General features: G+C 51.1%; 1 protein-coding gene across 2 annotated transcripts in view; it reads left to right on the forward strand.

Annotated features, from left to right (window-relative positions):
• The window catches only part of grid1b (glutamate receptor, ionotropic, delta 1b), a 247679-nt gene that overhangs the window by 148162 nt on the left and 87024 nt on the right, over window positions 1-12493 (forward strand). For both annotated transcript variants that reach the window (XM_076988003.1, XM_076988004.1), the window contains exon 4: window positions 11123-11328. In XM_076988003.1, coding sequence (XP_076844118.1) covers window positions 11123-11328 — 206 coding nt within the window. The remainder of the gene's footprint in view (window positions 1-11122; window positions 11329-12493) is intronic.

The following is a 12493-nucleotide window of genomic DNA, read 5'->3' on the forward strand; positions in this document are numbered from 1 at the left end:
AGTCTACCCCCCGCTGCAGTCTACCCCCCTCTACAGTCTACCCCCCATGTTACAGTCTACCCCCGTGTTACAGTCTACCCCCCGTGTTACAGTCTACCCCCCCTACAGTATACCCCCCCCACTAAAGTCTCCCTCACCTGCTACAGTCTACCCCCCGGTTTCTACCTGCCCCGTCCCTCTCCCCCATCCTAGCTGGAACCTGGTCTGTAGTCAGCAATCCAGCTTGGCTGTGCTGAAGGCATCTTGGAGTTCCCTCACCCCCCAAGATGCCTCAGAAATCTGCACAGTGGTAGCTGATGTAAGTCATGCTTTCCATAGCGCCCGTATGGAATCGCACCAATATATCCTGAAGTAGGTGGAACTTCACCACCTGCCACTAGAAATGCCTTCTTTTCCTGGGCCCTCTCTTTGATGGAGCAGGTATGCGTGTCCCACTAGAGACCCCATGCAGTTGTAGGTCCCTGGAAATGGAATGATGTAACAGCGCTGACGGTTGAATTATTCAGAAAGAGCAGAGGGGCTGGAGACGAGGTGTTTCTGGAGTCAGTGTGTGTCTCCATGGCACCATGGTCTTGAGGGCGTCGTGCTGCAGGTTATTCCAGCTCTGTCAGGATACTGGGACGTTCATGTCTCTGTGGTGCTTGGACCCGACGCCTCCAGTCAGCCAGAAAGTGACCACAGCACTGGTGGCCTTAATTACTTTGACCGATGAGACAATGGAGAGATGAACGCTTTGCTAACCCCACACTAACGCCATGACACTGACAGCTGTCATATCCGGAATTAGCATAATTAGCATTTTCCGATCAGCTCATTCATATTGTTGGAGCGAACAAACTGGTCCATCAGCGGAACGTGGGCGTATGGGGGGGCGGCGTGATTGTGTCTGATCGGTAGAGGGATGAAGACTAAAGGTGCTAAGTCCTGTGGCAAGGCAGGCCTCTTTGAGGAGAGATGTGTCCTCCACCTTCAGGCGGTCCTCTGCAGATCCAAAGCTGAGACCACAAGTCTGCTCAGCCAGAGGGACACATCAGGACAGATGTCCCGGCCTACAGGAAGGTTGTAGTCTAAAGGGCGGGTCAGTAAGTGTGCAGCGCGGTGATGGTGTCATAGAGATCATCCCTTCAGATGGTTAGCTGCTGTTCCAGGGATCTGATCTGTGGTCTGATGTTCAAAGCTCCTGCTTATCTCCTTTCAGACATGGGTGTGAGTCTTGTGTAGGGTGGCTGCCTTAGTCAGTGTGTCAAAGTTAGTCATGCATCACTTTTTACAACACATATTGTCACAAAGCAGCCTTACTAGCGCATGGGTCCAGATCCCTAATGAGCCAACCAGGCTGAGTAGTCCCTCCAATGTGGTGTTTTTGTGTGTGTGTGTGTGTGTGTGTGTGTGTGTGTGTGTGTGTGTGTGTGTGTGTGTGTGTGTGTGTGTGTGAGTGAGTGAACCTGAGTGTGAGATTTTGTGTTTTTTTGTGGAATGTAAATGATTTTATAACTGGTGGGTCAAAAATTTACCCTGGAGGTCTGCAGCTTTCATGGAAATATAAAAACCATTTCTTCACTTTTACCAATCTTGGAGACACTGGAGGAAAAGTCATTAAATTTCATTTTGAAAAAAGATCATTAAGGCGTTTTAAGGGGGTTAAGGGTTACTCTGCTGTTAAATGTGATGGTGGGCCATTTTTTACCCTTAGGACAACACAAGGGTTAAGATCAGCTTAAAGCATAAAACCCACTACTGACCACCTGTGCCTTAAAGACCGATCAGCAAAGTGCTCTGAAGACTATTGGACAAATATATTTTCCCTTAGTTGTCTTCTGAAGTGGCACTCTGTTCTCATAACCTGGGTCTCCAGCCATCATCATACGCGTTAAGGAGCGTTCAGTGTTCAGCTCCATGTGTGTCGTGAGTTGCCTGCCATTGGGCGGCTCGCAATAGAGCCAGAGAAGTGTGTGAAGAGCAAACCGTTGGTGACAGTAAAGTTTCAAATGGTAGCTGTCATCTTCTTTGGTAGCTGTGGTGGTACATTTCCACAGTCTCAGAGAGGCAGTTGATGGGGGGCTGATGGGAGGTGGTCCACCACTCCACCGCTGGCCAGTAAAAGCAGGCTGGATTGAAGCCAGAAGAGCCGTGTGCAGAGCCCAAGCCCTTCCGCTTGATGCCTGTGACCTTTCAGCCATAGTAGAAGTGTGACATAATCCCAAAAGGTGGGGGGCACTTTCCAGGGGTAATAATTTGGATTTAATCCAGAGGAATGCAGCCACTCTCCTGACGCTTCCATTCTTGCAACAAAGCGCAATGACCCATGCCCTCTCTGTCTCTGGACCTGTACTGTTCTTCTTGCTTTTGAACATCTCTCCCTGCCTCTCGCGTTCCAGCCCATCTCCGCTCCTCCATCTCCGCTCCCCCCCCGCTCCTCCATCTCCTGCTCGTGCTTTTGTGTGTCATCAGCCGTGTGTGAGCATCACCCCGCTGGCCCACGTCTCTTTTGGCATGCAGCAGTGCTCTCAGTCCAGCAGACGAAGCCCCATTTTGATTGATTTGTGTATTTCAAAATAAAAGACCAGGCGCGACTGGAGTGCTCGTTCCGGTTGCAAACAGATGAACCACGATTTTGACTCAAGGCAACCAAAGAAGTTCCTGATAGAACAGATTTCTGTGTAGCTACATGACACGGCAATTCTGGGAGGGAGGACAGAAACGGAATAACTACGGCACAATTCCTTATCTGAGCCAATTATCGCGTGCTTAATGTAATTAGTATAAACATGATTTTAACCACTCTCTGTGCTGGTGTTGTAATGAGGATAAAAAAGCCCTTTCTGTGTGTGATGATTTAAGCTTACGACAATGCAATTTTTCGCTAGTAATTACTTGAGGGGCTTCGATTTATTATTAGTCACGTTAATAGCCGCCTATAGCATCCTATAGCAGGCTATTACCAGGCCTAACTTTAATTAAACAAAGGTGGTTTTTCTGCACCATTTAGATTCTATGCCATTTACAATCTCAATTCTCCAAATTGCTGCTTTAGTCTGCCTGACCTCTGCTGGTCGGCCGAAGTGAAAGTGCCACTCAGACTCTGTAACGCATCGGGATGTTCAATCATTTTCCCTTCCTGCCGGCTCCGTCCGTTAGGGGTGGGTGGTTGGAGCGGAGACATCTCAGTTTGCGCGAAGGCTAGGGAAACCACACCTGCTGGCAGACACGTTCCTCCAGGGCAGGCTGTTGAAGACCGTTCTGAGCAGATTAGGCGGGTATCTCTGTAGCTCTGTAATCCCATTGCAAGGCATGTGTCAACGGCGGTAGCATCTGGTGGCTGATTGGAGAGCAGACCGTGTACCACACACTCGGGTGCCCGTAGCATTTGAGAGACAAGACGTAGCTTGCTAAGGGGCTGTTTTTATTTTCCTTCTTCTGCTCGCTAACCAAAATCTGATTTATCTCCTCCTCCCAATAACCAAAGTCTGGGTTACCCCCTCCTGACCTCAACAGCGGTGGTCCTGTGTTACCTGCTGCGTTAGGGAAGCAACGATCGGCAAGACATGGAGGTAGTGATACCTTCTGTCACCGCCTGGGTCAGTCCTGTGGCGTTTACGCTGCAGAGCTCTGTAGACAGTGACGGCCCTTTCAGTGAATAAGGGGGGGAGAAGAAATGTAAAGATAAAAACAAACATACAATAAAGACGTTTGGGTTGGATGCGTAGTTCAAACCCGCCCACTCCACCTGCCCTCGGACACTTTTGATTGAGCCTTGCGCAGCTGCACTGAAGATTAGGGCTTATTGATCGCAGCGGTGGACTGGAAGCTCGGGTGGAGGGGGAGCTCGGGTGGAAGGGGAGCTCGGGTGGAGGGGGAGCTCGGGTGGAGGGGAGCTCGGGTGGAGGGGGAGCTCGGGTGGAGGGGAGCTCGGGTGGAGGGGAGCTCGGGTGGAGGGGGAGCTCGGGTGGAGGGGAGCTCGGGTGGAGGGGGAGCTCGGGTGGAGGGGAGCTCGGGTGGAGGGGAGCTCGGGTGGAGGGGGAGCTCGGGTGGAGGGGAGCTCGGGTGGAGGGGAGCTCGGGTGGAGGGGGAGCTCGGGTGGAGTTATGTTGTTGACAGACTGGGAGTGGCCCCTTCTGTGCTCCACCCATACTGGTGTGCTTCATCAGGTTTCCCACTGCTCCTTTGTAACCATCAGATAATGCAGGATTCGTTGCTATGTGGAAGAAGAGGCGAGTCTTTCCTTCTTCCAGTGGAGTGGAGAACCTGGGAAGGAGCTGATTGAAGTGATCATGGATGTCTAAGAGAGGGTGCAGCAGCTTTGAGCTGTGGGTGATCCTCACCACGCTTCACTCCCTAAATGCCCCCCAGTACCGTGCAGGTGCCCATGGAGCCATATGCCGCTCTCCTAACGAGGCGCCCGGTTAATGGCTTCCCGCTGAGTCGTTGCCGTGTTCACTGGCCTTGTTACGCACATTCATGTCTCCATCAAATGCTGTTCGTCAGCCCTGTAATTGCACAGAGAAGACAGACCAGACGTGAAGTAATTGTGGCTCTTGCATGTGTGCAGATAGTGCTTCTGTGACAGGGGATGATGCCATAAATCAATATGGGGGGGGGGGGGGGGGTGCCTGCTTGATATTTGATATTTTGACATTTCAGATTATATTGCTTTTAATACAAGACTCTTTAATGCCTATTTAGAAACCGATTAAAGAATAGCGGAGTGCTGAGTTTTATGTACTATGTTGTGGCATTTTTCTGTCACAGTGGACCAAGATGCTGGGGGAGTGGAGGTGTGGCCAGCAGGGCCGTGGGAGGAGTCACGTGATTTGCCATAAACCACTACAGAGCCCGTCTGCCAACCGCACACTGTCGGCCCTCTTAAAGGGCACAGTCGTGGCCCGAGAACGAGAGTGAGAGAGATACAGATGTTGCGGGAGAGAGGGGGGAATGAAAGGGAGAGGTGGGAGGGAGAGGGAGAGATAGAGAGGGGGAGGTGGGAGTGAAAGAGTGAGAGGGAGGTGGGAGGGAGAGAGAAGGAAAACAAAAACAGATTTTCTTCTTCGTTACTGTTGTTTTTTCCACACTGACGGTGCAGAGGGCAAGACCCGCCCACAGGGCTGTTGCCCTGCCTCACACCTCTCCCTGTGGTCCAACACAGCGCCCCCTGGGGGTCCTCCGTCAGTGCGCCTCTCACCTCTGGAACCAGGAACGCTCCGTTCAGATGCAGCAACAACAACAAAAAAGCGATGAACAAAACAGCAGCTCAACTTCATGTGGACGTCAGACAACCTGGAACGTCCGGACAGCAGAAACCGAAATCCTCCGTAATCCTATTAGGACTCGTAGTACGGCAGCTGGAGTGTGGGAAGGTTAGCAGAGCAACTGAGACAAAAAATGGGGGGATGGGAGGATGGGAGGATGGGGGGTGGGAGGATGGGAGGATGGGGGGTGGGAGGATGGGAGGATGGGAGGATGGGGGGTGGGAGGATGGGGGGTGGGAGAATGGGGGGTGGGAGGATGGGAGGATGGGAGGATGGGGGGTGGGAGAATGGGGGGTGGGAGAATGGGGGGTGGGAGGATGGGAGGATGGGAGGATGGGGGGTGGGAGAATGGGGGGTGGGAGGATGGGGGGTGGGAGAATGGGGGGTGGGAGGATGGGGGGTGGGGGGTGGGAGGATGGGAGGATGGGGGGTGGGAGGATGGGAGGATGGGAGGATGGGGGGTGGGGGGTGGGAGGATGGGAGGATGGGGGGTGGGAGGATGGGAGGATGGGAGGATGGGGGGTGGGAGGATGGGAGGATGGGAGGATGGGGGGTGGGGGGTGTCGATACGAGAGTGGCCAAAAACCACCCCACAAACCACAGGCTAGTGACACCACAGGGTATGGATTGTGAGCCTAATCTGGCATAGCGGAGAAGATAAACCCCTCGCCAATCCTCCCTTGCTACAGACCACGGTATCCGTGTATGTGGTATCTGTGTCTGCTGTATCTGTGCATGTGACATTTATGCTTCCATGACGTCTACATGGGATGGTAAGGTGTACGTTGCCACGACTCCTGTGACATCTGTATCTCGTTGTTCGACTGTTGAAATTTCTTCTGAAAGGTCAGGACTTTTCCCTCAAGGATGGCTCACATTTAGACAGAACGAGAGCGTTCAAAGTTCTCAAAGTGCCTGATTAGCGATTTGCAAGCTGTCAGCACCTAGCAATACATCTTGCTGCCTATATCCAGTTATACGCGTCTCTCTGTCAAAGTAAGCCGTTTTCAGATGTCTTTCAGTTATGCAAGCAAAGTGGCTTCTGAAGCTCTTAGAGGTGTATACATATCTGTGTGTACATAGCGGTTGATTACAGCATCATGGCTGCACAGCTGTATGTGTCTTCACATTGAATTCTGTACTGACAGGGATATTCCGCTCAGGTCGAGTCTGTTATTACAATCGTATCCTGTATGAAGTGTTTGTGTGCTGGTCCCTTCAAATGACAGGTGGTAAAACATTGAGAACATTGTGTGATTGCGTACAGGACTAGCGGTGGTGTCACACACAGGACACGTCTACTCTTGAAGCTCAGTTCCGCTGCCTTGCATTTGTATTCTGGAGACATTGAAAGGAAGTGGTTTTACCGAAAAGCAGCACAGATTCAGGTCTAGATGCCTAATGGGCAGTGACAGGCAGCCAGGGACAGGTCATGCGGAGGGGGGATGGTCAGGTCTCGGACACGCCTACCACCCCGCCCCCAGCACTTCCGTAGGGGCCCAGACGGGCAGATGACATCACGGCGCAAGTGCACGGTGGCCTCATGTGCCGTGTTGCTTGGGACAAATGGTCCCCTGTGCCACGCCACCAGGCTGGGCAGACGTGGGCAGCGTGGGGGGGGGGGGGGGGGGGTCTCGTCTCGGAACTTGCGTACTGCTGCCGTGATGCCGTCGTCATCTCTGCCAGCTGCAAGTCTTTGCGTTGACACCCATTAATGGCGAATATCGCTTAAAAGCTGTGCGTGCTATGAATGTTTTATGAAGTCCTTAAAGCAAAGTGGTGCACGTCTTATCTCCTTGTCATTACTGAGATCGTTTAACATATGTTTCCTACTGGTTGACATTCTGTACCATCATATCAACAAACTTCAGGTTCAGTGGCAGGTATTATAAAACCATCATTGTTATGAAAAATACCAGCCTTGACAGTGAAAGGAACGATAATTTGATGCTCAGATGCTGCAAACAGTAATAAACGTCGCAAGACACATCACATACCAACAGACACAAGTGTTTGGGCTTGATTATAATTAAAATGGCGCCTTTTGTCTGCAGAGGATTGAAATTAGCTGTCAGTGAGAGCTTCGCACGTTGAATTCGTAATACCTTGCTGCAGTATAGCTGTCAAACCTCAAGGTGCCTTTAATGTCTCACGTTTTGTTTATTTTGATGTGTATGAGCAGGATCGATGCGCGCCATTACACTGTAAAAGGCTCCCTTGTTCCAGCCCTGTGTAACAGCCCGACTAAATGGAGCTCTCATTTCAAGTTTGCAAACCAGGCGATCGGAGGATGGAAATGTCACTGAACTGGGCTTTGTTCTCCTACGCTGCTCTTACTGGGATTCGTTGATTCCAAACCCCCAGAGGGCAACGCATGACGCCGCAGAATCGGCAGTCGCAAAGCGACACGTGCGTGTTTGTGTATAACGCGCAGAGACAGACAGGGAAAAGGGCGGCTGCCTTTCAAACCCCCAGCGTCCCCCGAGGACCCGGAGGAGACAGAGATCTTCACCTCCTCTTTGACTGATGTCTCCCCCAGGCCCGAAATTCATCGCTCTGTCGAGACATGGCACCACCACCCCCCCCCCCCCCAACCCCTCCACACTTTATAGCTCTTGTTCTGCAACATGTGCTCAGGTGCGCGGTCTGCTCGTCCTCCTCACCAGCAGGGGGCACCTTTCCCCGCTCTGGTGCGTTCCCACCTCCGTTTACAGCCGCGTTGTCAATCCCAAAGACAGCAAGTGAGTGCACTGTAACGTCAGCATGCTACTCAACAGGTTCTCATGGCAGTCCATGTTAAAATACAGTAGTGATTATTAATTTAGCTCTGCCGTACGTCCTTTAGGAATGGGAGCTGTGTACACTTGACACACGTCAAGCGGAAGCCGACATCCATTGTGAGCCGCGGTGACTGAACCACAGGGAGGCCGAGAGGCCAGGCAGCCGACATGTGTCAAGTGTAGCTGGCTTCCCCTCTCTCTTGTTTCATGTCACGTCTGCCATTCTGTTATCAGCACTTCTGTACCCCCCTCCCTCACACGAGTGTGTGTGTGTGTGTGTGTGTGTGTGTGTGTGTGTGTGTGTGTGTGTGTGTGTGTGTGTGTGTGTGTGTGTGTGTGTGTGAGATGGCAGAAAGACTGGGGCAGTTGAGGGAGCAAGAGAGGTGAGGAAGGAGGAAGTAGCGAGGGAGTGATGTGGGGATGAAGATGGCAGGAGAGACGGAGAGAGAAATGGAGAGAGGGATGGAGACAGAGAGATGAACCATCATGACTCATAGTGCTTTGAGAGTCAGAGGAATGAGAGAAAAACACCTCTCAGATACAGTAATGGGAAAGAAAGAGAGGGGAGAAGGACAGGGAGAGAGAGAGAGAGAGAGAGAGAGAGAGAGAGAGAGAGAGAGAGAGAGAGAGAGAGAGAGAGAGAGAGAGAGAGAGTGAATGTGCAAGGCTCCCAAAGTAGCTGAGTGTGCTAGCTGACTGCTCCCTGTTCCACCTGGTCATCCTCTGATCTCTCTGTCCTGGCACGGCCGTCAGGATGGGGATTGGCTCCGTTTGATGGAATTCACTCATGCCCCTCCCCCTCTGGTGAACTCATCTTCCTTCTACTGAATGCCAGCCTTTGCGATTCGCTAGCCCTGAAGGTGAAGTTGAAAGTGGGTGGCGTCGAACTGGACGGCAGCGAGGCCCCGCCCCCCAATCCCTCAACACGACCCCAGACAATCAGGGGTAGAATTGAAAAGCGCTCACTTCGACACCCCCATTTCCTGCCCCTACCAAAATAAAAGCCTTCCTACGCCAGTCTGCCCCTTTTACCAATGCCGGGAGAAGCGGAGGTCATTGCCGTTCTCACAAAGACGTTAGCATAATTTTACATAATCTGTGTTTTGTAGTGTTTCAGAGATGTAATGCATGCAAATTGAAGTCTCGTGTCTAAAACAGCGAACCATGACTATACAGCAGAAGCAGAGAACGATGTTACATGCCGTAGGCGCGTAAGGGACACGAGTGCTGGCCCGCAGCTAATAACGCATCGTACAGCGCAATGGAACGAGATGCCCCAATCGACGGAAATAGCTTCGCCTGCGATGTCATAACGAAGTGAATCATGGCGGTCACATGTCCTCTGATTGCTCCTCTAGGTTGTTTTCTGCGTCAGCGCTGTGATTACAGATCTAGTGGCGTATTTAATGGTTGGAAGGGGAACACATTCTAGGTGAGACAGGCCCATTGGTGTTTCAGGGCCTTTCGCTTTAGAACTGGAAACTTGGACCATTCTAAACCAAGTGCCTGCTCACTTCTTCAGGACTCTGAGTGAAGATGGCACTGAATCAACTGTGCAGCGCATGTACATATATAAATGCACCAACATTTCCACATTTATACTCACTCTGAAATAGTGAAACATATCCTCACACACATGATAGTGTGAGAATAATGTATTCAGTCAAAACACGTCACAATTGTTGGCTTTTTTGCTTTAATTCCTCAGCGCCCTAGTACTGAGTAGAAATGAAAATGTAAATCGTTTCTATCCATGTTGCTATGCTACGCTACACAATCCTTTTATTTCACCATGCAGGCTGTTATGACATGTACAGCAACTGCTTTTTGTTTTTTTTGTTTTTCTAGAAACTTCTACCTGAGTGTTTTAAAACACGGCACGTCATTGGGACGCGCTGTGAGTTATAAGATGGATCCCCACTCGTCCTCCACCCACTCTCCACCCACCCTGCTCCCCCTCAGGTTCAGAGCACTGACACTAAGTAGCAGGAGTGGGTAAAAAACGAACAGATTCGACAGACAGAAACACGTTTTTCTACAAGGTGCCTGACATTGCTAATAGACAGGAACTGCTCCGAGAAAGAAGAAATTGAACTCTCCGAACTCCGAACGGTTTGGTGCACAGCCTCAACTAGCCATATTTCACTCTTAATTATAATTCAGCCCATTCTGGGGTTGTGTGGAAGAGGGCTCCCCGGCCATAAGCTCCATCAGCTGGGTTCTGAAGCCGCAGTATGTTGGGGGAAGCAGGGGTAAACAGTCCGCAAGCCGCTTGGCACCATGCCCCATCACTGCAGAATATTATTCATACCTGTAAAAACTCTTACAGGAATGAGACGAGAGATATTAAATCCTGTAATGGGTGAGGTGGGGGTGGGAGGGGGGTCTTTCTGCAGGTACCAGTGCCGGCTAAACAGGCTTTGTGGAGCACAAAGGGCTATGGGGAAACACACACACACACACACACACACACACACACACACACACACACACACACACACACACACACACACACACACACACATATTGCTACTGACATTGCTAGCCAGCAGAGCTTTGTAAGGCTAGGGCTGCTTCGGGTTTTACATTATGGAGAACATTAAAGGCACCTCTGAAAAGACAAGTGTAGCCTTCGTGTCTTTCAGGGGAACGGAGGGGAGCTCAGCCTTTAGGGCATGCTGCATGACGTGGTGTTGAACCAGAGTCTTCTGCAGGCACACACTGATATGAGGGGTCATTATGATCATTTGATGAACGCTATTAGCCTTTGCCGCATCTTTTTTTGGTGTGTGCATGCGTTTGACGTTTTGGTACAGAGGATATGAACCAATTATCCAGACTGATAGTCTTGTAGTCTTATGAGAAAATATGGGCATGTATTTTCTGAAGTAATGACCAGAATAAGTCATATGTAGTCAGCCAAAATGTGCAGAGAAAACTGTCAATTTGACACAAACCAGGGACGTGGTGATGTGATGCTAATACGCTCACGCATTACTACACCATTAGTATCCCGCCGATTTTGCCCCCCAGACGAGCGGAGCCGAACGCCGTCACGTCCCCCGTCTCTAACCGCCGTCCCTCTCTGCCCGACAGACATCCGCGGCCTGCAGGGCTTCCTGGACCAGACGGCTCGGCAGGGCCTGGATGTGTCGCTGCAGCGCGTGGACCGGAACATCAGCGGCGTGTTCTCCAGCCTGTTCAGCAGCATGCGCACGGAGGAGCTGAACCGCTACCGGGACACGCTGCGTCGGGCCATCCTGCTCCTCAGCCCACGCGGGGCCCACGTCTTCGTCCACCAGGTCTGTGTTCGCTTGACTGTGGGGGGGGGTTGGGGCGGAGCACGGGAGCAGAGCAGGGGCGTGCTGGGATGAGACCGGATCGGGTGGGGTGTGGTGTAGCTTCAGCATTAAGTCGAAAAACACAGACATGCACACAGTGCGACCAAACCCCCATCTGCCTCCACCACCTCATCACCCCCACACCTGCCTTACAGATAACTGTGCCTTACCACGCACCTTGCCCTGCACAGAACACATGACTTAATATGTGCTTAATAAACTGAACAGCTGTTCTGGGATCAGCTGCCAAGGGCTGCTCTCCTGGCCTCGTGCGCGGAACGGAAAGTCGTGGTTTTCCGCGTTGACGTGGATATGGCACAGCTGTTGGGAGGGATCACTTTAGGATGGCCACGCCTCTGCGGCTGCGGGGGACAGGGAGATAGGGGGAGGGATGTTTGGGGTCTGGGTGTCTGTTGTCGGCAGAAAGTGAAAAGACGTCCCAGGAAGGGGAGTGACCTCTGAGCAAATGAACCCATGTGATTAGGATACTAATTAGCAGGCAATAGGGAAATGAGTGTTAGCACACCATACCTAATACCTTAATACAACGTTTTTGAGAAAATTACTAATCATTTCTGTTCATTTGCATTGCTTCTTTTCATGTGATTCATGACCCTATCAGACACTAACGTTTTCAAATTAGAATTTGCACAAACGAACCTGAGTAAAAGGTTATAGATCATTAAGGTGAGTGGTAATGGAGTGGTTAATGGGTATAGATTTTATTACAGTTGCTTTTGGAGTAAATCCAGTATAATCTTATGGAAATCAGCATGGGACCCTGGAGTAGAAATAGGCTGCTACTGTCACAGGCCTGGGAACAGCTTTAAGAAAAGAGAGAGCAGGTGGTTCATAGTATTTACAGGGGAGGATTCATTAAGCATGCCAAAGTAGAGGAGGCAGGAACACTGTGTTTCTACTGATCCTTCATCAGTGATTGTCCTTGCTCCTCCCCTTAAGATATCTCACGTGCAGATCTCCCGCCTACATCTCTTGTTTTCTTCTGGTGACTCTGGTTTCTGTCTCGATTCAGTTCCTGACCGTGACGGGAGGGTGGCTTCTTCTCTGCCATCTTAGATGGCTCCAGCTCTTCCTCCATCCTGACATGTTGAATGGTTTGCCAATA

This window comes from Brachyhypopomus gauderio, unplaced genomic scaffold (genome assembly GCF_052324685.1).
Source record: "Brachyhypopomus gauderio isolate BG-103 unplaced genomic scaffold, BGAUD_0.2 sc57, whole genome shotgun sequence".
Lineage (NCBI taxonomy): Eukaryota > Metazoa > Chordata > Actinopteri > Gymnotiformes > Hypopomidae > Brachyhypopomus > Brachyhypopomus gauderio.